At 49.6% G+C, this 26132-nt stretch overlaps 3 protein-coding genes across 4 annotated transcripts in view; 2 read left to right on the forward strand and 1 right to left on the reverse strand.

Moving 5' to 3' along the window:
* The window catches only part of TTC38 (tetratricopeptide repeat domain 38), a 33041-nt gene extending 21331 nt beyond the window's left edge, over positions 1 to 11710 (reverse strand). The window contains exons 1-4 of one of the 2 annotated variants that reach the window (XM_050805876.1): positions 11681 to 11710; positions 11420 to 11508; positions 4888 to 4965; positions 1014 to 1095 (exon numbers count right to left, since the gene is read on the reverse strand). Coding sequence is in view for 1 of the 2 variants with exons in the window: in XM_050805875.1 (XP_050661832.1) it covers positions 1014 to 1095; positions 4888 to 4965; positions 5407 to 5439 (193 nt within the window). In the remaining variant the exon portion in view is untranslated. Of the gene's footprint in view, positions 1 to 1013; positions 1096 to 4887; positions 4966 to 5406; positions 5510 to 11419; positions 11509 to 11680 lie in introns of those variants that run through there. The other variant, XM_050805875.1, reaches the window with a different exon arrangement.
* Positions 1 to 26132, forward strand: part of CDPF1 (cysteine rich DPF motif domain containing 1) — a 376436-nt gene that overhangs the window by 341974 nt on the left and 8330 nt on the right. The window lies entirely within an intron of this gene.
* On the forward strand, positions 18270 to 25943 carry PKDREJ (polycystin family receptor for egg jelly). Its single transcript, XM_050805799.1, has one exon. It carries the CDS (start codon positions 18290 to 18292, stop codon positions 25043 to 25045), a length of 6756 nt encoding a protein of 2251 aa, XP_050661756.1. The 5' UTR covers positions 18270 to 18289; the 3' UTR covers positions 25046 to 25943.

Consider the following 26132-nt stretch of genomic DNA (forward strand, 5'->3'; position numbering starts at 1 on the left):
CGCAGCAGCCTTGCTGGCAGGAGTGCAGGCTCCCAGGCCACACTCTGGGAGAGCCAGGGTGTCCACTGGCATTTGGAACTTGGTCACTGGCTCAGGCCTGGGATCTAGGACCCAACCATAGTGCTAGGACCACCCATGTGTCCCCTGGAAAACAGCTGGTGATTCCGATGGTCGAGCCCAGCCCAGCCCAGCCCAGCTGATGATTCAGGTGGTTGAAGGCCCCTGATCAGGCCTCAAGGTCTGCTCAGAGTCTGAGCCCACCCCTGGCTCCTGGCTCCCCATGACTGGGTTTGGCTCTCTGTTCTCCCCCAGTTATTTCCTTGTTTGTCCTCTCCAGGGCAGTACAAGCCCCTGCCTTAAATCTGACCAGGCTGCAGCAGGGTGAGAAGGGGGTCCCTGCCACCCTGACAAGACTCTGTCCCCTCATCAGCCCTTCCCCCAGGCCCGGAACCTTGCTGCACCCTGGAACCACCCACCGTCAATGCACTGTGCTGGCTTCCCATGCCCGCTGTACACATGGCTTGCCTGGATGCCAGCCTCTGTCACCCATCGGTGATCACCTCACCCTGGCCACTTAGATGAGGTCTCACTGGTCCCCTGACGGAGGCTGCAGCAGCCACCTCTCATGTTCCAGCGGCCTGGGCCTTGGATTCAGGAAGCTTATCTAATCCCAGTTGTCAATCACCAGCTGGGTGGCTTTAAGTACAGTCTTACTCTTGCCAACCCTCAGTTTCCTCATCTGAGAAATGAGATCAGCATCTTTATTCAATAATTGATGGTAATCAGAGAAAAGGCAAGAAAAATGCCTTTTAGAACCTAGCATCTTTATGGGAGTGACTGTTTTTCCAAATACAAAGGCAGCTGTCATCTTCTCTCCCTCTGTGCAAATGCCACCCTGGTTACTGCCACCCAACCTGCCTTCCCCATCCCAACTGTGTGCCTGTGATAAAGGAAAGAGAGAGGGGCTGGCTGTGTCAAGCGGGGCTCTTCCACCCAGGGAAGGTGTTACTCACCGAAGGTCGGATCTGCTGCTTTGAGCTTTGACAGGCAGCCCTCGATGCCACCGAGACTCTTGTCATTGGTCCATTTTACATACTAAAATGGGAAAAGCAAAACAAGTCCTCACAGAGCCCTTGGATCATTCTAGCAAAGGTGTGGCTCTAAATCCAGGTTCACACTCTGGGAGGCCAAGGCGGGCAGATCGTTTGAGGTCAGGAGTTCGAGACCAGCCTGACCAACATGCTGAAACCTCCATCTCTACTAAAAATACAAAAAGTAGTGGGGCGTAGTGGTGCACACCTGTAGTCCCAGCCACTTGGTAGGCAGAGGCATGAGAATCACGTGAACCCGGGGGCCAAGGCTGCAGTGAGCCAAGATCGCGCCACTGCACTCCAGCCTGGATGACAGAGAGACTCTGTCTCAAAAAACAAAAAATAAAAATAAATCCAGATTTGTTTTTCTTTGTAGAACACTGAGTGTTTTCTGGACTCTAATCCAAAGAAGGCATAACCTGGCTGACAACTTTCTTTATATGAAGAAATGAAATACACATCACCCAAGGCGCGCTTTCTAGGGCTAGGGATGCTGCATTTCCAAAAAAGAAACATCAAAAGGCAGGTTCTGGCCAGGTGCGATGGCTCACGCCTATAATTCCAACACTCTGGAAGACCGAGGTGGGTGGATCACTTGAGGGCAGGAGTTTGAGACCAGCCTGGCCAACATGGCGAAACTCTGTCTCTACAAATAATACAAAAATTAGTCAGGCATGGTGGCATGTGTCTGTAGTCCTAGCGACTTGGGCAGCTGAGACTTGGGAGGCTGAGGCAAGAGAATCGCCTGAACCTGGGAGGTTGCGGTGAGCCAAGATAGCACCACTGCACTCCAGCCTGCATGACAAAGAAAAAAAAAAAAAAAAAAAGGGCAAATTCCTCCTGACAGGTGACCTGCTACACATCGGCTTCTTCGGCCCTAAGAGGAGCCTTGAAGTTGGTCACGACAGGAACATTCCTGCTTCTTATTCATTCGTTTTAAAAATAGTCACAGTAGGCCGGGCGCGGTGGCTCAAGCCTGTAATCCCAGCACTTTGGGAGGCTGAGACGGGCGGATCACAAGGTCAGGAGATCGAGTCCATCCTGGCTAACACGGTGAAACCCCGTCTCTACTAAAAAATACAAAAAACTAGCCGGGCGAGGTGGCGGGCGCCTGTAGTCCCAGCTACTCCGGAGGCTGAGGCAGGAGAATGGCATGAACCTGGGAGGCGGAGCTTGCAGTGAGTGGAGATCGCGCCACTGCACTCCAGCCTGGGCGACAGAGCGAGACTCTGTCTCAAAAAAAAAAAAAAAAAAAAAAAAAAAATAGTCACAGTAAACATTCATTTTAGAGAGTCAGAAAGACACAAAAGCTGAAAGATAAATCTTTTTTTTTTTTAATTGAGACAGAATCTTGCCCTGTCGCCCAGGCTGGAGTGCAATGGCACGATCTTAGCTTACTGCAACCTCTGCCTCCAGGGTTCAAGCAATTCTCCTGCCTCAGCCTCCTTAGTAGCCAGGATTACAGGTGTGTACACTGCGCCTGGCTAATTTTTTTTTTTTTTTTTTTTGAGACAGAGTCTCGCTCTGTTGCCCAGGCTGGAGGGCAGTGGTGCTATCTTGACTCACTGCAACCTCCACCTCCCTGGTTCAAATAATTCCCCTGCCTCAGCCTCCCAAGTAGCTGGGATTACAGGTACACACCACCATGCCCGGCTAATTTTTTTTGTATCTTTAGTACAGATGGGGTTTCACCATGTTGGCCAGACTGGTTTCGAACTCCTGACCTCAGATGATCCACCTGCCTCAGCCTCCCAAAGTGCTGGGATTACAGGCGTGAGTCACCGTGCCCAGCCCATCGTCATTTTAAACAATTTGGTGTATTGGTACCTGGTCCTTTATTCAAATGCCTCTTTTTTAAAAAAGTCCTAGACCTATAATCATGCATTGGATTTTAAAATATGCCCTTTCAGTTATCTAACCTACATCTACACAGAATTAGTACGTCTGTGTGTGTGTGTGTGTGTGTGTGTGTATATATATATATATATATACTTTTTTTTTTTTTTTTTTAAGACGGGGTTCACTCTGTTGCCCAGGCTGGAGTACAGTGGCACAATCAGAGCTCACTTCAGCCTCAACCTCCTGGGCTCAAGCAGTCCTCCTGCCTCAGCCTCCCAAGTAGCTGGGACTATAGGCTACACAAGCATTTTGACAAGATAGAGGAGGGTTGGCACAGAGATTTAAAGAATCGAAGTTCTAACACAGGACAGTACAGAGACACCAATACACGGGACAAAATATGCACAGGCTGGGAGGATGAGCTACCACTGATTGGGGATGTGGTGTGTAACAAATCGAGTACTAGGGGCCAGCCGTGGTGGCTCACGCCTGTAATCCCAGCACTTTGGGAGGCCAAGGCCGGGGGATCACAAGGTCAGGAGTTTGTGACCAGCCCGACCAACATGGTGAAACCCCGTCTCTACTAAATATACAAAAAATTAGCCAGGCGTGGTGGCGCGTGCCTGTAATCCCAGCTACTCCGGAAGCTGAGACAGGACAATCACTTGAACCCGGGAGGTGGAGGTTGCAGTGAGCCAAGATTGCGCCATTGTACTCCAGTCTGGGCGAGAGGGCAAGAGTCCATCTCAAACAAAAAACAAATCGAGTACTCTAAAGAGGCCAGCGAGGTACAGGAAGGGCAAGTGAGCCAGGTCAAACACAAAATAAACAACTCAGATGCCCACAGCAGAGTCCCTCTGCAGGGCAGGCTGGGAACAGCAGGGCAGGCTGGGAACAGCAGGGCAGGCTGGGAACAGGAGGGGCACCCATGGCGCAGCTCACAGCATTCCATCAGTCCTCTCTTGTTCAGCCGGTAGGTTTCTAAGAGCTCCCCGGGTCCTCATGTTATGTGGATGAAGTCAGTATGCAGGGGCCTCACTGCCCATGCCAAGGCCAGCTTTAGTTTTCTATCAGTGTAGTTAGGCCCAGGTTCACCCTGGTTCTGCCTCTAATTCATGGACAACCTTCAAGTCAAGTAGGTTCAACTCTCTGAGCCTCAGTTCTCCTACCTGTCAAACAAACTAGTTGGATCTTCTGAGACTTAGTTATAAAACTATAGGACTCTTCATGGGTAGAGAAGACTGGTAATGTGGCAAGAGGTCTTGGCACAGCCTAGGTGAAGACAGTATATTCACAGATGCATCCCAGGACAGGATACCATGTCCTAAGTAGCCGAGCCCTGCATCAGACCCTCAGCAGGCCACAAGGGGAGGCCCAAGGAGGCCAGCACCCTCAAAAAACATCCCCATGGCGCCCACTGCTGTCCACCCACCACTCAGAGTCCTGGGGAAGGAGGGTGAGTGCAGAGGCCCTCTCAGGACTCTGTGGGTGGCAGAGATATGTCCCCACGTCCTCCAGCACAGAGTGCACAGATGTACTGCCATCTATTGCTAAGGTCATGGCGCAATTTAAAAAGCATTCCCCAATTTAAAAACCTTCCCAGGCCGGGCACGGTGGCTTACGCCTGTAATCACAGCACTTTGGGAGGCCGAGGCGGGCGGATCACAAGGTCAGGAGAACCAGACCATCCTGTGAACGGTGAAATCCCATTTCTACTAAAAATACAAAAAATTAGCCGGGCACGGTGGCGGGCGCCTGTAGTCCCAGCTGCCCAGGAGGCTGAGGCAGGAGAATGGCGTGAACCCGGGAGGCGGAGCTTGCAGTGAGCCGAGATTGCGCCACTGAACTCCAGCCTGGGCGACAGAGTGAGGCTCTGTCTCAAAAACAAAAGCAAACAAACAAAAACCTTCCCCTAGACCTCCACAGAAGGGGCCGCGGCCTCTCTAGGCAGGCATACCTGGGTCAGCGTGGCATCAAACAGTTTGCAAGCTTCATTGCTTGTGGTGGAGAGCGGGAGCCTCGCATCCTTCCAGGCCTACAGACAGCAAGGAGGGAATAGCAGGGCTTTCTTCCCAGGAGCCCTTCAAACTTCAACATACACAAGTCACCTGGCTCCTCTGACCTCTACCTTCCTCATCTGCAAGATGGGCTCAGGCTCCCTGTCCTGGGCTGATTCCAAGGAGCCCCTCACCTTTGCAGGCTTCTCTGCGTCCCACGCCATGCCCAGTGAGCTACGATTTTTAGGAGGTCTTGGGGTCTCCCGAGTACCCTGACAGGTGCCCCTTATTTCCCTCGGTGGGGACTCCACAAGAAGGGCCTCGGGTCCCTTCTAGGTGTTGCCGCGGACGCGCCCGTGCGTCCAGGGCTCACCCTACGCCCGGCGCCCAGGCCATGTCTCCCGCCATTCCGCCAGCACCAGGCCACTCCCAACACCCGGGGCCCGAGGGGGACCTGGCTGTGGGCAGCCTCCGTGTACCTGGCAGTCGCGCAGAGGTGAGAACGCGGCCATGTTGCCCCGGGTCGGAGTCCACGGGGAGCTGCGGGCACCCGCGCCTTCCGGGGAGGGGGCGGGGCGGGCGCGGAAGGGGCGGGGCGGGGTGGCCGCGCTCTCCCGCTTGCTCACTGGTGGGTTTTGGACAGACCCAACGTGGTCCACGATCCGCGGCCGGACTACTGTGTAACGCGACGGGTGCGCGGCCTCCCCTGCCATTGGGCTGCAGGAATCCGGGCCAGGCTGGAGGGGCGCGTTGGTGTGAGCCCCCAGTGCACGCGCCTGCCCCCAAAGGACTGGAGCCTGGGGCAAGAGGGCGGGGACGCTGACCTGGGGATACGCGCACCGTGGTCCAACCCCCTCCTCTCGCCAGGAGCTTCTCCCTGCAAGGGACCCTCCCGGGGAGGCGGCTGCTGTCAGGGTCCCTTGAGAGCAGGGAGCCCCGGGACAGCGGTCACTTTCAAGATTATGCCGTCGCGGTCGGCAGCCACACGCGCGAGCACGGCACACATTCATTTGGCGTTCGGGGCAGGCTTCACTGAGTCGTCCCGCTGCCTCCCATCCTCCCTTCTCAAGGATTTGCCGCGGAAAAATCGCTGTCTCCTGCAGTAGCGGTTTCTCGCTCTGGGCCACACACCAGCCCCAGCTTAATGGGCTCCCCTAGTTTAATCTGCCCCTGCCCCAGGGTGCACGAATGAAGGGCGTAGACCAAGTGCAGGGGCAGATCTGGCCTTTATGTAAAATGTTGATATTTTGTTCATCATGGACTTTTTGCATTAGTTTTGATTTTTGAAATATTTCATTGAAATATTTGTTTTATGTGAGAGCTGAAAAGATAAAACTCTTAGAAGAAAACAAGTAAATCTTCATGGCCTTGGATTTAGCAATGGATTCTTAGATGTAACACCAAAAGGACAAGCAACAACAACAAAATAGTTAGACTTTGTCAAAATTAAAAACTTTTCTGTATCCAAGGACACTACTCAGGAAACCGAAAAGATTAACACAATGGGAATAAATATTTGTAAATCATATACTGGATAAGCGTCTAGAATCCCGAATATATAAAGAATTCTTGGCCGGGCACAGCGGCTCACGCTTGTAATCCCAGCACTTTGGGAGGCTGAGGCAGGAGGGTCACCTGAAGTCAGGAGTTCAAGACCAGCCTGGCCAACATGGAGAAACTTCATCTCTATTAAAACTACAAAAATAGGCCGGGCACGGTGGCTCACGCTTGTAATTTCAGCACTTTGGGAGGCCAAGGTGGGCGGATCACGAGGTCAGGATATCGAGACCATCCTGGCTAACACGGTGAAACCCCGTCTCTACTAAAAATACAAAAAATTAGCTGGGCATAGCGGTGGACACCTGTCATCCTAGATCCTTGGGCGGCTGAGGCAGGAGAATGGCATGAACCTGGGGGGCAGAGCTTGCAGTGAGCTGAGATCGCGCCACTGCACTCCAGCCTGGGCGACACAGCCAGACTCCATCTCAAAAAAAAAAAAAAAAAAAGTACAAAAATAGCCAGGCATGGTGGCGCATGCCTATAATCCCAACTACTTGGGTGGCTGAGGCAAGAGAATTGCTTGAACCCGGAAGGTGGAGGTTGGAGTGGGCCGAGATTGTGCCACTGCACTCCAGTCTGGGCAACAGAGCCAGACTCCGTCTCAAAAAAACAAAAAGAATTCTTACAACTCAACAGCAAAATGACAAACAGCCCAAATTTAAAGTGGGCAAATAATTTGAGGTGACAGTTCTCCAACGAAGACACATCTTTCACAGTGTTTTCAAGGTTCATTCATACTGAAGGAAGGCAGACACAAAAGGTCACACCTGTATGACTGCATTTACATGCATGTCCAGAATAGGCAAGCATAGAGACAGAAAGAAGATTGGTGGTGACCAGGAACTGGGCGGATGGGGATGGTAACTCACCGAAGACTTGAACTCCTGGCTCCAGCAATCCTCCTGCCTCAGCCTCCCGTAAATGGTTACTTTTATGTGAACTTTACCTCAATAAAAGAGAATTTGTCTTGATTATTGAGTTTTTGGTGCCCCTCCACCCTTAAATTTTGCACTTGAGCTGAGTACCTCCCTGCTCCCCCACCTGGTTGGTGAAAGTGAAGGTGGCCAATCCTCAAGCCTCTGATATTCCACTCCTGCAAAACCAAGGGGCCCCAAGGGGCCAAGAATAAGGGTGGCAAGGAAGCCTTGCAAAGAGCCCAGTGAGGGCCCCAGGCACTTGCCAGGCACCTCCTCCAGGTTACCACAGGGTGGAAGTTGCAGAGGCCAGCAGGGACAATGTCTTTGGAGACCATCGCAGGGGTCAGGTATGATGTGACAATTTCCCTCCCCTTCCGCTCACTGCTGCGTGGCAGGGCCTTCCTGGGAGCACCTGACCTGTGCTCCTGGAGGCCAGGGACCCAGAAGCTGGTGTCCGCCTGTGGCAGCGGCTCTGAGGGACAAAGGGGTGCAGAAGCTGCGGTGGGGAAGGCCACACTCCCGGCTGGTCAGGAGGAAGGGTGCCCATGCTTCCTCTGGCCTAGGTGTGGCCTTACAGGGGGGAAAGAGAGCAGGAAGCAGGACTTTGCCCAAAAGGGTTGTGTGGAGGGTGGTGGGCTGTTGCAGGTGGGCCAAAGATCTGCAAACCCTGGGCTGAAGGATGTCTGGGAAGCCCCTAAATGCGAGACCACAGATGAGAGGCCTTCAGTGAGACCCTCAGAGTGGCCCTCTGAAGAGCCTAACACGCCCTCCAGGGAAGGGTCAGTCCTGCAGGTGAGTGCAGCCAGACGCCAGCAGCAACACAAGTGTCAGCCAGGTCAGATCTCTCCTCGCCCCCACCCCCTTCCTCTACCACTTCCAGCCTGGCGGCCAGAGGCAGCCTGGGGAGAGGGCAAAGGCCCTGGCTGAGGAGGTGAGAAGTTAATGAGCAAGGATGTATTCACTTCACTGTGTATTAGTCAATAGAATTCTGACTAGTACATGGATTCAACTAGTACATGGGCTGAAGAAAACTTTATTTATTTATTTTTATTTTTTGAGACGGAATCTCACTCTGTCACCCAGGTTGGAGTACAGTGGTGCAACCTCGGCTCACTGCAACCTCTGCCTCCCAGGTTCAAGCGATTCTCCTGCCTCAGCCTCAGAGTAGCTGGAGTAGAGGCACACGCCACCACACCCGGCTAATTTTTGTATTTTTAGTAGATGGGTTGTCACCATGTTGGCCAGGCTGGTCTGGAACTCCTGACCTAAGGTGATCCACCCACCTCAGCCTCCCAAAGTGCTAGGATTACAGGCGTAAGCCACCGTGCCCAGCCAAGGAAACTTTATTTTAATCAAACGTGAACCAAGAACTTTTTAGCCAAGGAGTGGGAAAGAACTAGGCTGAGGCAATGCATGTGCCTGAGCAGGGGTTTGTGGGGGATACATAAATTCTTTTCATTAAAATGTAACATCTGTTTACCCAACATACTGGTTACAAGAGTGAGAAAACCAGTCCCAGGGTGATTAGCACCATTATTTGTAATGGAAAAATATAGACAGCAACTTTGACAACCACCAGTAGGAGAACAGATGAACTCTAGTATACAGCCTTAGTAAAATACTCAACAGTCATGAAAATGAATAAACCAAAGCTACATGAATCAATGTGATCTTTATAGCCTGTAGAAGAATATATGCAATATGATGGCATTATGGAAAGTCTAGTAACGTGCAAAACAGTATACTGCTAATAAACTTGTCCCTACGTAATAAAACAATAAAGAAATGCAAGAGAATAAAAACTAGACCTATGTTAATAGTTACTCCTGGGAGGAGGCTGGGGATCCTCCCTTGAAGGATACACTGAGGCTTACAGTCCTATTGGAATTGTTTTATTTCTCTAGCTGGGGTATGGGCATATGAGTAGTCTTTATTCTTTTTTATATCTTTTTGTAAATCTTAGATAGTTTATCATCAGTAAGAAATACCCTTTGCTCCTCCCATTTCTCCCTGGCTACTGCCACACCATGTCGGCAGAACTTACCCAAAGAATTGTATGTGGTCATCTCCACCTCCCTATCTTCTTCCCATTTCCCCCTCAGTTCACTCCACTCAAACTTTTGCCCCACCACACCACTGACACTGCTCTTGTCCAGGACACCAAAGATGCCCTGTTCCCAAATTCAGTGGCCATTCATCTCTCTGACCTCAGCCACATCGGACATGGCCAGCCATGCCCTCTTTCTTGAAACCCTCTGGCCCTGGCTTCCAGGACTGCCCCCCCCCCCACCTCCCTGCTCTCCTGCCTTACTGCCCTCCTCCTCCAGCTCCACTCTGGTTGGAGCTTTAAATATAGGACTCCAGGGTCTGTCCGCTTCTCCATAGTGCCTCCTCCCTATGTGACCACTGAGAACGCTAATCTGTCTTCAGTCCTGGCATTTATTTCCCCTACCCTAGTCTGCTCTGGCTGCCATTACAAAATACCACAGACTGAGTGGCTTAAACAATTTATTTCTTATGCTCTGGAAGCTGGAATCCAAGATCAGGGTGACAGCACGGTCCAGTTCTTGGAGAAGGCCTTCTTCCTGGTTTGCTGACTGCTGCCTATTTATTTATTTATTTATTTATTTATTTATTATTATTTGAGATGGTGTCTTGCTCTGTCACCAGGCTGGAGTGCAATGGCACGATCTCGGCTCACTGCAACCTCTGCTTCCTGGATTCAAGCAATTCTCCTGCCTCAGCCTCCTGAGTAGCTGGGACTACAGGCGCACACCACCAGGCCCAGCTAATTGTTTGTATTTTTAGTAGAGACGGGGTTTCACCATGTTGGCCAGGATGGTCTTGATCTCTTGACCTCTTGATCCACCCACCTCGGCCTTCCAAAGTGCTGGGATTACAGGCATGAGCCACTGTGCCTGGCCAGACTGCTGCCTTCTTATGTTTCCACATGGTCTTTGTCTGGCATGTGCATGTGCATGGTGGTAGAGGGGGGATGTTTCTCCTCTTCTTATAAGGCTGCTGATATAGTTTGGCTGTGTCCCCACCCAAATCTCATCTTGAATTCCCAGGTATTGTGGGAGGGACCCAGTAGGAGGTAATTGAATCATGGGGGCAGGTCTTTCCCATGCTGTTCCTGTGATTGTGCATAGGTCTCATGAGATCTGATGGTTTTAAAAAGGGGAAGTTTCCCTGCACAAGCTCTCTTCTCTTGTCTGCTGCCATGTGAGACATGCCTTCCACCTTCCACCATGATTGTGAGACCTTCCCAGCCACGCGGAACTATAAGTCCAATAAACCTCTTTCTTTTGTAAATTGCCCAGTCTGAGGAATGTCTTTATCAGCAGTGTGAAAATGGACTAATACACCCACCATAAGTGCCCCACCCTCATGACCTAATTAACTCTAATTATTATACCACCCAAAGGGTACACCTCCAAATACCATCACGTTGGCAATTAGGGCTTCGGTATATGAATTCGGGGGGGCACATTCACTCCATGGCACCCCTAAATACCAGACTTGGATCAGAATGACCAACAGGAAACTGCTGACATGTGACCATGTTTGATCTTTCAAAGCAGCAACTTCCTGAGATCACACCTAATAAAGAGCTCTTCCTGACAGGCACAGGGAGTCGTCCTCGTTTGCTCTTTTTCACTCACATCTGGTGTGCAGGGCCGGTTTCATGGGTGTGCACCCGGGCAGTCACATTCGGTCTCACACATAAAAGGGCCCTGTGCTTGCTTTAATGCTCTGCTGTAGCTGTCCAGATATTCTAAATAACGCTCGAATGAGGAACAATGCATTTTCCATTGGCAGAGGGCCCCCAAAATTACATAGCTGGTCCTTCTGACATCTAATCCATTAACCAGTGCTGTCTTTTCCACACACAAACCCAAACCAAGCCAAGATCAGCTCATGGACGCACCAGCTGACCCTCCAACACCCAGGCCTGCCCCTTCCACTTCACTGGGCCCTCCTCATTGGCCTACCTTCTTCCCCTCTTGCTTACCTTCAGTCTGTTTCCCGACAGCACGGTGATGCTTGCAAGATGGAAATCAGGTCAGGCCCCTTTGCTGCTCAAAACCCTCCAAAGGCTTCCTAGTCCACATGAGACAAAATCCAACCGTGTTAGTTACCATGTCCTACAAGCCCCTGCCTATTTTGTCTTTGGCCATCTCTCCAATTACATTTCCCCCACTCACTATCCTCCCCCTAACCCCAGACACACTACTAATCTCTCTCCTGCCTGTCTCAATGCTTTTGCACGTACAATTCCCCCTGCTAGTGAGAGGTGACAACGTGGTAGCAGCCCTCGGCGCCTCCTCGGCTTCTGCGTCCACTCTGGCAGGGCTTGAGGAACCCTTCAGCCCGCCGCTGCACTGTGACACCCCCTCTCTGGGCCAGCGGAGGCCGGAGCCGGCTCCCTCTGCTTGCGGGGAGGTGTGGAGGGAGACGCCGAGCGGTAAACGGTGCTGCGCGCGGCGCTCGCGGGCCAACGCGAATTCCGGGTGGGCGCGGGCTCGGCGGGTCCTGCGCTGGGAGCCGCCGGCCGGCGCCGCCGGCCCGGGCACAGGGGCTTAGCACTGGGGCCAGCAGCTGCAGAGCGTGCGCCCTGTCCCCCAGCACTGCCGGCCCGCCCGCGCCACGCTCAAATTATGGCCGGGCCTCAGCCGCCTCCCCGCGGGGCAGGGCTTGGGATCTGCAGCCGCCATGCCCGAACCCCGCTCGCCGCGCCGTGGGCTCCGCGCGGCCCAAGCCTCCCCGACGGGCGCCGCCCCCTGCTCCACGGCGCGAGGTCCCATCGACCGCCCAAGGGCTGGGGAACGCTGGCGGGCGGTGCGGGACTGGCAGGCAGCTCCGCCCGCGGCCCTGGTGCGTGATCCACTAGGCGAAGCCAGCTGGGCTCTTGAGTAGGGTGGGTACTTGGAGAACTGTTAGGTCTAGCTGGAGGATTGTATATGCACCAATCAGCACTCTGTGTCTAGCTCAGAGTTCGTGGATGCACCAATCAGCACTCTGTATCTAGCTAATCTGGTGGGAACTTGGAGACCTTTTATGTCTAGCTGGAGAACTGTAAAGGCACCAATCAGCACTTTGTGTCTAGCTCAAGGTTTGTAAATGCACCAATCAGCCCTCTGTGTCTAGCTCAAGGTTTGTAAACACACCAATCAGCACCCTGTCAAAAACGGACCAATCAGCTCTCTGTAAAATGGGCCAATCAGCTCTCTGCAAAGTGGACCAATCAGCAGGATGTGGGTGGGGTCAGATAAGAGAGTAAAAGCAGGCTGCCCCCCCCCCCCCCCCCCAGCCGCAGCTGCAACTGCGGGGGCAACCTGCTTGGGTCAGTTTCCAGGGAAGGGTTGTTCTTTTGCTCTGGGTATGTGCTGTCTTTATGAGCTGTAACACAGTGAAGATCTGCAGCTTCACTCTTAAAGTCGGTGAGACCACGAACAACTCCAAACCAGGAATGAACAACTTGGATGTGCCACCTTTATGAACTGTAACACTCACTGTGAAGGTCTGCAGCTTTACTCCTGAAGTCAGGGAGACCATGAGACCACTGGAAGGAATTAACTTTGGATATGTCCAAACATCAGAAGGAACAAACTGTGGGACACACCATCTTTAAGAACTGTAACACTCACTGTGAGGGTCTGCGGCTTCATTCTTGAAGTCAGCATAGACCAAGAACCTACCAACTGACCAATTCTGGACACACTAGGAATGCTATTCCTTATCTCTTTTCACAGCTTGCTCCCTCACTTCATGCAGATCTGTGGGCTCAGACAGCATCTCCCCAGAGGCCTATCCTGACTCTCATAGCTCATTCCTATTCCTTATTTCTTACCCTGCCTTACTTTTCTTAATACCACATTTCACAGCTGAAATCACACACATTATGTCTTGGCCTAATTACTTCTGATCACTCCCACTATAATAGAAAACTCTGTAAGAACTGGGGCCAATGCCTAGAAAAATGTGTAGCATGTAATAGGTGCTGAAGAAATGTATGGAATAGGCTGGGCACAGTAGGCTCACACCTGTAATTCGGCACTTCAGGTGGCTGAGGGGGGAGGATTACTTGAAGCCGAGTTCAAGACCAGCCTGGACAACATAGGGAGACTCTATCTACCAAAATAAATAAAGTTAGCTGGAAGTAGTGGTGTGTACCTGTAGTCCCAGCTACTCAGGAGGTTGAGGCAGGAGAATCACTTGAGCTCAGGAATTGGCAGCTGCTGCAGTGAGCTGTGATGGTGCCACTGAACTCCAAACTGGGTGATAGAGGAAGACCCTGTCTCAAAAAAAAAAAAAAAAAAAAAGAACAGGGGACACTATGAAAACAAGTAAAGTGGTAGACCTAAATCCAACCATATCAATAATCATGTTAAATGGTGATGGTACAAATACTTCAATTAAAAGGCAGAGATTGACTGGATTAAAAAAAAAAATCTATTACATGTTGCCTACAAAAGACCACTTTAAATATAAAGAAATGAGTAAGTTGAAAGTAAATGAATGAAAAAAAAAATGCCATATAGACAGTAAGCAAAAGAAGGTGAGTTAGTGTGGCTATTTTAACTAATATCAGGTAAATTAGACTCTGAAACAAAGATTACTACCAGAGATAATGAGAGAAATTTCATGCCCAGATACGGTGGCTTACGCCTGTAATCCCAGCACTTTGGGAGGCTGAGGTGGGTGGATCACTTGAGCTCAGGAGTTCGAGACCAGAGTGAGTAACATGGCAAAACCTCATCTCTACAAAAAATACAAAAATCAGCCAGGCGTGGTGGCACATGCCTGTAGTACCAGCTACTTGGGAAACTGAGGTGGATCACCTGAGCCCAGGGAGGTTCAGGCTGCAGTGAGCCGTGACCACATCATTGCATTCCAGCCTGGGCAGCAGAGTGAGACTGTCTCAAAAAAAACAAAAAACAAAACAACAAAAAGAGAGACATTTCATAATGATAAAAGGAGCAACTCATCAAGAAGACAACCACGAATGTGTATACATTTAATAAACAGAAGGCCAGGTGAGGTGGCTCATGTCTGCAAACCCAGTACTTTGGGAGGTGGAGGGGGGATGATATGGTTTGGCTCTGTGTCCCCACCCAGATCTCATCTTGAATAGTACTCCCATAATTCCCATGTGTTGTGTCAGGGGGATTCAGTGGGAGATAACTGAATCATGGGTTAGTTTTCCCCATATTATTCTCATGGCAGTGAGTAAGTCTCAGAAGATCTGATGGTTTTATCAGGGGTTTCTGCTTTTGCATCTTCCTCATTTTCTCTTGCCACTGCCATGTAAGAAGTGCCTTTCGGCCAGGCGTGGTGGCTCACTCCTGTAATCCCAGCACTTTGGGAGGCCGAGGCAGGCACATCACAAGGTCAGGAGATCGAGATCATCCTGGCTAACATGGTGAAACCCCGTCTCTAGTAAAAATACAAAAAATTAGCTGGGCATGGTGGTCAGCGCCTGTAGTCCCAGCTACTTGGGATGCTGAGGCAGGAGAATGCCGTGAACCTGGGAGGTGGAGCTTGCAGTGAGCTGAGATCGCGCCACTGCACTCCAGCCTGGGCGACAGAGCGAGACTCTGTCTCAAAAAAAAAAAAAAAAAAAAAAAAAAAAGAAGTGCCTTTTGCCTCCTGCCATGATTCTGAGGCCTCCCTAGCCATATGGAACTGTAAGTCCAATTAAACATCTTTTTCTTCCCAGTCCTAGGTATGTCTTTATCAGCAGCATGAAAACAGACTAATACAGTAAATTGGTAGTATTAGACTGGGGCATTGCAAAAATATACCTGAAAATGTGGAAGCAATTTTGGAACTGGGTAACAGGCAGAGGTTGGAACAGTTTGGAGGGCTCAGAAGAAGACAGGAAAATGTGGGAAAGTTTGGAACTTCCTAGAGACTTGTTGAATGGCTTTGCCCAAAATGCTGATAGTGATATGGACAATAAGGTCCAGGCTGAGGTGGTCTCAGATGGAGATGAGGAGCTTGTTGGGAACTGGAGCAAAGGTGACTCTTGTTATGTTTTAGCTAAGAGACTGGCAGCATTTTGCCCCTGCCCTAGAGATTTGTGGGACTTTGAACTTGAGAGAGATGATTTAGGGTATCTAGTGGAAGAAATTTCTAAGCAGCAAAACATTCAATAAGTGACTTAGGAGCTGTTAAAAGCATTCAGTTTTAAAAGGGAAACAGAGCATAGAAGTTTGAAAAATTTGCATCCTGATAATGTGATAGAAAATTCCATTTTCTGAGAATTCAAACCAGCTGCAAAAATTTGTATAAGTAACAAGGAGCCAAATGTTAATCCCCAAGACAATGGGGAAAGGTCTCCAGGGCATGTCAGAGGTCTTCATGGCAGCCCCTCCCATTGCAGGCCTGGAGGTCTAGGAGGAAAAAGCGGTTTTGTGGGCTGGGCCCAGGGTCCCCAAGCTGTGTGCAGCCTAGGGACTTGGTGCCATGTGTGTGTCCCAGCTGCTCCAGCTGTGGCTGAAAAAGGCCAATGTAGAGCTTGGGCTATGGCTTCAGATGATGCAAGCCCCAAGCCTTGGAAGCTTCCACGTGGTGTTGAGCCTGTGGTTGCACAGAAGTCAATAATTGAGGTTTGGGCACCTCTGCCTAGATTTCAGAAGATGTATGGAAACACCTGGATGCCAGGCAGAAGTTTACTGTAGGGGGAGGGTTCTCATGGAGAACTTGTGCTAGGGCAGTACAGAAGGGAAATGTGGGGTCAGAGCCCCCACACAGAGTCCCTACTGGGGCACCGCCTAGTGGAGCTGTGAGAAGAAGGCCACCATCCTCCAGACCCCAGAATGGTAGATTCACCAACAGCTTGCACCATGAGTCTAGAAAAGCTGTAGACACTCAACACCAGCCCATAAAGGCAACCACGAGGGAGGCTGTACCCTGCAAAGTCACAGGGGTAGAGCTGCCCAAGACTATGGGAACCTCTTGCATCAGCATGACCTGGATGTGAGATATAAAGTCAAAAGAGGTAATTTTGGAGCTTAGGATTTGACTGCCCCACTGGATTTCGGTCTTGCATGGGCCGTATAGCCCCTTTATTTTGGCCAATTTCTCCCATTTGGAATGGTTGTATTTACCCAATGTCTGTACCCCATTGTATCTAGGAAATAACTAACTTGTTTTTGATTTTTTTTTCTTTTTTTTGAGACAGAGTTTCATTCTTGTTGCCCAGGCTGGAGTGCAATGGCGTGATCTTGACTCACCGCAACCTCCACTTCCCGGGTCCAAGCGATTCTCCTGCCTCAGCCTCCCGAGTAGCTGGGATTACAGGCATGCACCACCACGCCTGGATAATTTTGTATTTTTAGTAGAGATGGAATTTCTCCATGTTGGTCAGGCTGGTCTCAAACTCCCAACCTCAGGTGATCCACCCGCCTCAGCCTCCCAAAGTGCTGGGATTACAGGCGTGAGCCACTGTGCCTGGCCAGTTGCTTTTGATTTTACAGGCTCATAAGCATAAGCGACTTCCTTTGTCTCCGATGGGACTTTGGACTGTGGACTTTTGAGTTACTGTGAAATGAGTTAAGACTTTAGGGGACTGTTGCAAAGGCATGATTGGTTTTGAAATGTGAGATGAGATTTGGCAGGGGTGGAATGATATGGTTTGGCTCTGTGTCCCCACCCAAATCTCATCTTGAATTGTACTCCCATAATTCCCACATGTTGTGGGAGGGACCTGGTGGGAGATAATTGAATCATCGGGGCAGTTTCCCCTATATTGTTTTGTGACAGTGAATAAGTCTCAGAAGATCTGATGGTTTTATCAGGGGTTTCCACTTTTGCGTCTTCCTCATTTTCTCTTGCCACCACCATGTAAGAAGTGCCTTTTGTCTCCTGCCATGATTCTGAGGCCTCCCCAGCCATATGGAACTGTAGGTCCAATTAAACCTCTTTTTCTTCCCAGTCTTGGGTATGTCTTTATCAGCAGCATGAAAACGGACTAACACAAGGGAGGGCCAATTAAGACCATGAGTTTGAGACTAGCCTGTGAAATACAGCAAGACACACCATCTCTACAAAAATAAAAAATAAAAAAAAATCAGTCAGGTGTAGTGGTGTAGACCTATAGTCTGGGAGGCCAAGGCAGGAGGATTCCTTGAGTCCAGGAGTTCAAGGTTACAGTGAGCTATGATTGCACCATTGTACTCCAGCCTGGGCAACAGAGCAAGACCCTGTCTCTAAAATCATTCAATCAATCAATCAAGTCCCAAAATATACAGCAAAAATGGAGTTAAAGAATGAGGCCAGGCACAGTGGCTCATGCCTGTAATCCCAGCATTTTGGGATGCCAAGGTGGGTGGATCACTTGAGGTCACGACACCGCACTCCAGCTTGGGTGACAGAGAGACTCCATCTCAAAAAACAAGCAAGCAAACAAACAAAACAAAACAAAACACAAACCCAAGCCAACTAGAAAGAAAAGAGCAAAGCAAACCCAAAAAAAGAAACCGAAAGTCAGACCTTCCTGTGCACCCAGGGATCTCGCAGTTCCCTCCTGATCTCCCACGCTGTGACTGGCTTTCCCAAGGGTTCCTGCTGAAGCCCCTTGTCTGTGGTCTGCACGAGGCTGAACTGCCCTCCTGAGCCATCCTGACCCTCGGCCTGCACACACTTGGGGACGGAGAGGGGAGGGGTACCCGCAAAGCCCCCAGTGCCGACTGACCCCCAGCTCCGAGGTCACAGCTGCTCTCTCGGACTCTCTGTACGTGGGACCCCTCTGTCCGTGACCTTCGACGCCCGAGACCCCCACTGTCCCCAAGACCCCCACTGTCCCCGCGACCCCCGCGGCAGTTGGGCGCGCCTCGCGGCCTCCACGGCGCCTCCCGGCTTCTCCCGGATCGGCGCCATGAGGCCTGGGCCCGCTCTCCTCCTTCTGGGCCTGGGCCTGGGCCTGAGCCTCGGCCGCCTCCCGCTGCCGCCGGCTCCTCGCGAGGCGCAAGCCGCCGTCTCCGGGGCGCCCGGAGGCCTCCTCCGGGGCGCCCAGGGCCTCGGGGTGCGCGGCGGCCGCGCCCTCCTCAGTTTGCGGCCCAGCGCGGTGCGGGCGGGCGGCGTGGTCCTGAGCGGCCGCGGCAGCCTCTGCTTCCCCCGTGGAGGGGCCAGGTGGCGCTGGTACTGCCTTGTGTTGCGCGTCCTGCTCAGCGCCCAACGCCTGCCCCGGCCCGCCGCGCCCACGCTCGTCGATCTTCAGCTCACGGCGCGCGGCGGTCGCCTCTCCCTGACGTGGTCCGCGCCGCTACCGCGCTGGCCCCGGCGCTTGGCCTGGGCCTTCCGCCTGCGGCTGCTCGGACCCGGCGCCGCCCGCCCGGGCTCCCCCGCGATCCGCGTCTTCCCGCGCTCCGCCGCGCCGGGCCCGCGGCCCCAACCGGGCTTCGTGGCCCGCACCGAGTGCCCCACAGACGGTCCCGCGCGCCTGATGTTGCAGGCCGTCAACTCGTCCCGCCACAGAGCCGTCGAGTCGTCCGTGTCCTGTCAGATAAACACCTGCGTCATCCAGCGCGTGAGGATCAACACGGACCAGAGGGGCGCCCCCGTGCGCCTGAGCATGAAGGCGGAGGCCACCCTCAACGCCTCGGTGCAGCTGGACTGCCCGGCCGCGCTTGCCATCTCCCAGTACTGGCAGGTGTTCTCAGTACCCGCCGTGGGCGACGCGCCCGACTGGACGCAGCCCTTGGATGTGCCCCAGCTCGAGATCAGGAAGAGCCCCATGTTCATTCACATCCCCAGCAATTCGTTACAGTGGGGAGTGTATGTGTTTAATTTCACGGTGTCCATCACCACAAGGAACCCCAAGATGCCCGAGGTGAAAGACTCGGACGCCGTCTATGTCTGGATTGTCAGGAGTTCCCTGCAGGCGGTGATGCTTGGCGATGTCAACATAACAGCTAATTTCACAGAGCAGCTGATTTTGGACGGGTCCACATCCTCGGACCCGGATGCGGACAGCCCGTTACAGGGACTCCAGTTCTTTTGGTACTGTACCACAGATCCCAGAAACTACCGTGGGGATGGAATAATCCTGGGGAGCAAGGAAGTCTGTCACCCCGAGCAAGCCACTCTGAAGTGGCCCTGGGCCACCGGCCCTGTACTGACACTTTTGCCAGAAACACTTAAAGGCGACCACGTGTATTTCTTCAGAATGGTGATTCAGAAGGACTCTAGGACAGCTTTTTCTGATAAGAGGGTCCACGTGCTCCAAGGACCAAAAGCCATAGCCCACATCACATGTATCGAAAATTGTGAGAGAACCTTCATTGTCTCTGATAGATTTTCTTTGTTTCTAAATTGCACAAATTGTGCAAGCCGTGATTTCTATACATGGTCAATTTTGTCTTCTTCAGGTGGTGAGATGCTATTTGATTGGATGGGGGAAACTGTAACAGGAAGGAATAGTGCTTATCTGTCTATAAAAGCTTTTGCTTTTCAGCATTTTTTGGAAGCTGAGTTTTCAATTTCTCTACATCTAGCAAGTTGGAGTGGAGTTACCTCAGTCTTCAGGCATTCTTTTATTATTAACCATGGCCCTCAAATCGGAGAATGCAAAATTAATCCAGCTAAAGGAATTGCACTTATTACTAAATTTGTTGTACAGTGTAGTAATTTTAGGGATAAGCACGTCCCTCTTACATATAAAATAATTGTTTCTGATTTGCACAGTGTTGGTGAAATAAGTTCAGTAAAAGAGAACACCCTGGGGACCATCCTGTACTTGGGGCCTCAGTCCACATCACCCCCTTCCTTTCTCCCTGTTGGTATGGTGGCTAATCAATATGCCTTGAAGATATATGTCCAAGTCTATGACTCTCTAGGAGCTTTTTCTCAGGTGACTTTGCATGCCACTGCACAAGCTCCCACCGACAAAAATTCATCAAAGACTGTGTTGAATCAGTTACTCAGTTTCACCATGGGACCAAGTTCATTGCTGTCTACTTTGATTCAAAAGCAGGATTTTTTACCTGCAGGTTACTTACTGTATATAGTAGCTTCCATTTTGAATAACATGAGAACTGAATTACCTCTACAAAATGACAGAGTCAATCTCCGAAAACACCTCATCAATCAGTCTTTCCTTCTTCCTGTAAGCACTGTGGTAGAAATTGGCCAGGTAGTCATGACTATTACCAAATTAACCCAGAAACCCTCTGAATTCACTTGGGATGCTCAGAAACGTGCCACCATGAGGATATGGCAAGCAAATCAAGCCCTACAAGAGTATCAACAAAAAGATAAACGCTTTCGATCTGAACAAATAGAAATCGTGAGCACTGGAATATTAATGAGTTTGTCTAATATTCTTAAAATGACTTCTCCTCACCAAGTGGTTAAAGATCCTTTCTATGTAATAGAATCTTTATCAGACACAATACTGGCTAATAAAGTGCCAGGGAACAAAACCACCTCAATGAGAACCCCCAATTTCAACATGTATGTCAAGAAAGTTGAAAAGTGGGATGTTACCCAGGTCTTCAGAAATGAGAAACACTGCAGAAATTGTTTTTATCCAACACTCAATGTGAGCAGTGTTCCTGGTCTCTCTGTGAATGCTCCCATTTCCACAATGTTTTGTGATTTCACAAATGACCCCTTTCCTTGGTTAAATGATCAGGAAAACACTTCGGTACAGGTGTTTGGATTCAGAATGACAGGAGTTGCAGATAATGGTAGTGTGCTAGAGATCACACCTGATGTAGCGGAAGTGTACCTCGTCAGGAAAAACTTGACCTTTGCAGCTTTTAATCTCACAGTGGGACCCAACGGAGATGTTGATGGGTCCTCAAAGACGACGACAGGTGGGTTTAGCTTTCAAGTGGACAGCAGAGTGCTTAGGGAGGTGCTGGTCCACATAGTGACAGAAGTGATGGTGCTGTTCATGGTGTTGGTGTACACAGGCAGTCAGATCACTCCCACAGCACTGGTCGCCACCTTCCTGGTGCCTCATGACATCCCTCCAGTTGCCAGCCAGAGTGCCCTGTTTGACCCGGCCTGCACAGTGAAGAAGGCCCGTGTAGTCTGTCTCCCCGTGTCCCTGCTGCAACTCATAGCTCAGCACAGCCACTCTCCCCACTGTACTGTATCCATAGTTCTGCAGGCACCTCATTTTGTCATGAAGCCTAATGACAAGCTAGTGAGAATTTCTATTTTCAGCATCCAGTGCTTGGACATGTATGGGATCCAGAGTGAATGGAGAGAGGGTTACTGCGTTCTTGGTGAGAAGACCAGCTGGCATGACGTGCACTGCATCTGCAAGAACATAGTGAGGGCCAGACGACAGCTGGGCACAGTCGGACTCACCAACATTCACCTGCATACCCACTATGTGATGGCCAAGGTGATTGTGATCCCTAATCCTGTGGATCTACGGTTAAACATCATCAAGAGCCTTCACCGAAACCCTGTGACCCTCTTCACTGTGCTTTCCATTATTCTCTTATACGTGATCCTAGCTTTTTGGGCCTTATACAGGGATGAAATTGACGAGCATCTTCGGGGACATGTGATAGTTCTACCAGATAATGACCCTTATGATAATTTATGCTACTTGGTGACTATTTTTACAGGAAGTCGTTGGGGGTCTGGGACCAGGGCCAATGTCTTTGTGCAACTTAGAGGAACTGTGAGTACCAGTGATGTGCATTGTTTAAGCCATCCACATTTTACAACTCTCTACCGAGGTAGCATCAACACTTTCCTCCTAACGACAAAAAGTGACTTGGGGGACATCCATTCCATCCGTGTGTGGCACAACAACGAGGGTCATTCGCCTAGCTGGTATTTAAGTAGAATCAAGGTGGAAAATCTGTTTAGCAGGCACATTTGGCTGTTCATATGCCAGAAATGGCTTTCTATTGATACCACTTTGGACAGAACATTTCACGTTACCCATCCAGATGAGCCTCTGACCAGAAAAGACTTTTTCTTTATAGATGTGAGTAGTAATCTCCAGAAAAACCACATGTGGTTCTCTATTTTTGCTAGTGTTGTTGCTAAAACATTCAATAGGCTCCAGAGATTGTCCTGTTGTTTAGCAATGTTGCTAAGCTCTCTTCTTTGTAACATTATGTTCTTTAATCTAAATAGACAAGAACAAACTGAGTCAAGAGAGAGGAGGTACATGAGATCAATGATGATAGGAATTGAAAGTGTCTTAATTACAATCCCTGTGCAATTATTAATAACTTTTTTGTTCACCTATTCCCAGAGGAAACCTCAAGCGGATCTAAAGGAGGTATCTCCTCAAAAGCATCCTCTAATGTCAGAAGCAAGTGAGCACTGGGAAGAATGCTTAACAAAATGGCATGCTTATGAAACTGCTAAGGCACACCCCAGGGAGGTTGCAAAACCTGCATCTAAAGGAAAGCCCAGGCTTCCAAAGGCTTCTCCTAAGGCAACCTCCAAACCCAAGCACAGGCATAGGAAAGCACAAATCAAGACCCCAGAGACCCCCAGGCCAAATACAAATTCCAATAACAACATAGAAGACAATCAGGATGTCCACTCCGAAGAGCATCCTTCCCAACAGGTTCTCCAGCAGCTTAAGAAAAAACCCCGGATCGTCCTGCCTTGGTGGTGTGTTTATGTTGCATGGTTTTTGGTTTTTGCTACTTCTAGCATATCCTCATTCTTCATCGTATTTTATGGACTGACTTACGGCTATGACAAGTCAATGGAATGGCTCTTTGCATCTTTTTGTTCATTCTGTCAGTCAGTTTTTCTGGTGCAGCCATCTAAAATTATACTCTTGTCAGGCTTCAGAACAAATAAACTCAAGTATTGCAAAAACCTTTCGTGGTCAACCAAGTATAAATATACTGAGATCAGGTTGGATGGAATGAGAATGCATCCAGAAGAAATGCAGAGGATACATGACCAGATTGTCCGAATCCGAGGCACGAGGATGTACCAACCCCTTACAGAAGATGAAATCAGAATATTCAAAAGAAAGAAGAGGATCAAGAGAAGAGCACTCCTGTTTCTGAGTTACATTCTAACTCACTTTATCTTTCTAGCCCTTCTGTTGATCCTTATCGTCCTACTACGTCACACTGACAGCTTTTACTATAACCAGTTTATTCGTGATCGGTTCTCTATGGATCTTGCTAATGTGACTAAGCTAGAAGACATCTATAGATGGCTAAACAGCGTGCTGTTGCCTTTGTTACACAATGACCTGAATCCAACATTTCTTCCTGAAAGCTCATCTAAAATCCTTGGCCTTCCATTGATGAGGCAAGTGAGAGCAAAATCTAGTGAAAAAATGTGTCTACCTGCCGAAAAGTTTGTGCAAAACAGCATCAGAAGAGAAATTCATTGTCATCCCAAATATGGCATTGACCCAGAAGACACAAAAAACTATTCTGGCTTTTGGAATGAAGTTGATAAGCAGGCTATAGATGAGAGTACCAATGGATTTACTTATAAGCCTCAAGGAAAGCAATGGTTGTATTATTCCTATGGACTACTACACACCTATGGATCTGGAGGATATGCACTCTATTTTTTTCCAAAACAGCAGCAGTTTAATTCCACACTGAGACTCAAAGAACTTCAAGAAAGCAATTGGCTGGATGAGAAGACATGGGCTGTGGTTTTGGAATTAACGACTTTTAATCCAGATGTAAATCTGTTCTGTAGCATTTCAGTCATATTTGAGGTCTCTCAGTTAGGAGTTGTCAACACAAGCATATCTCTGCACTCTTTTTCACTTGCTGATTTTGACAGAAAAACTTCAGCAGAAATCTACTTGTATGTGGCCATTCTCATTTTTTTCTTAGCCTACGTTGTGGATGAGGGTTATATCATTATGCAAGAAAGAGCCTCCTATGTGAGAAGTGTGTATAATTTGCTCAACTTTGCTTTAAAATGCATATTTACTGTGTTGATTGTGCTCTTTCTCAGGAAACATTTCCTGGCCACTGGCATAATTCAGTTTTACTTGTCGAACCCTGAAGACTTCATTCCCTTTCATGCAGTTTCTCAGGTAGATCACATCATGAGGATAATTTTGGGTTTCCTGTTATTTCTGACAATTTTGAAGACCCTCAGGTATTCCAGATTCTTCTACGATGTGCGCCTGGCTCAGAGGGCCATCCAGGCTGCCCTCCCTGGCATCTGCCACATGGCATTTGTTGTGTCTGTGTATTTCTTTGTATATATGGCTTTTGGTTACCTGGTGTTTGGTCAGCATGAATGGAACTACAGTAACTTGGTTCATTCCACTCAGACAGTATTTTCCTATTGTGTCTCAGCTTTCCAGAACACTGAATTTTCCAATAACAGGATTCTGGGGGTCCTGTTCCTCTCATCTTTCATGCTGGTGATGATCTGTGTCTTGATCAACTTATTTCAGGCTGTAATTCTGTCTGCATACGAGGAAATGAAGCAGCCTGTGTATGAAGAGCCATCAGATGAAGTGGAAGCAATGACCTATTTGTGCCGTAAGCTGAGAACCATGTTCAGCTTTCTGACCTCACAATCTAAGGCCAAAGATGAGCCTGAGTTCTTTACTGACATGCTGTATGGGCAGCCAGAGAAGAACAGCCGCCGTTATCTGGGGCTGAAGACCAGAAACATCAACGGGAAGAAAATGGTTTACCTTGTTGTTTGATAGATGATGGTTTCATGAGTCACAAGCGTTTCCCCAAATGCTGAGTCTGTGGGATTAAGGGAATTAGGGAGTGTCAGTGGCTTAGTCATGCTTTCTATTCATGTCCTTCACAAGGCACATCCCCTACATTTGGAAGAATCCCCAATCTTGGCCTCTGCTCTTGGGAATGTAAAAGTTGGTGTGGTGTAGCATCTGGGGAGACAGCAGGATCACAGTGTGCGATTCCTGGACTGATTTCCTTTTAGAGGGGAGTTATGTGACTCCCTGTACGAGGGCAACCCTGTTTCTTTGGTGCCTGCAATTTAGCGAAGGCAGAGCCACTGGTTTTGAGAACCAGATTTGAGAGAGGGACCTGGCCAGGGTGGAGCATTGTCTGGGTGTTTCTGTGCTTGACCCACGTTGGAAGCCGATGGCCTGTTGCTCCTGACAGAGCCCCAAACTCCTTGGCCTTGCTGGGAGGCCCCTTTGTAGATCAGGGCTGCCGAGCCTCCCCTCCTCTTGGTCCATCTGGGCTTAGGGCCTCATGGGGAGTTCCAGGGCTTGCTTCATGCTTGGGAATGCAGAAGTGGTGCTTCTCATTTATTCTTAAAGCTACTGGTAGTTAAAGTAAAATTCAGTAACATTTTCTGACCAAGACACATGTTTTGTTAAACAACAAAAAGGTGTATATGGGTTCACATTGAAATACGTCTATATGTTGAATATAGCAACATATGCATCTAGGATTTGGGCATTTGGTTATTTATGGTGTGCCAGACTATTTAGGAATAAGGAAAATGTGGTTTATCACTTCAGGGAAACAAGGGCCGGTAGCTGTACTATTTTCACTCAGAAGCATGTTCATTTATGTAGATGCCACTAGGCTTTATCAGAATTAAATGTGAGATTTCTTCTTTGAGCCTTGCAGTGATTTCTGTGTGAGGGGCATATACACATATAGCTCCTGCCCTCAAAGTGGAGGCCTAGAAAAAGGGGACAACCAAATGAGATGGGTGGCTGCTTTGTACCCACTTCGGTGTCCCTGTCATCTTCAGCTGCACTGAAAGAGCCATACCACACTAGGCCCCTGCAGACACACATAGACTCC

This window comes from Macaca thibetana, chromosome 10, assembly GCF_024542745.1.
Source record: "Macaca thibetana thibetana isolate TM-01 chromosome 10, ASM2454274v1, whole genome shotgun sequence".
Classification (NCBI taxonomy): domain Eukaryota; kingdom Metazoa; phylum Chordata; class Mammalia; order Primates; family Cercopithecidae; genus Macaca; species Macaca thibetana.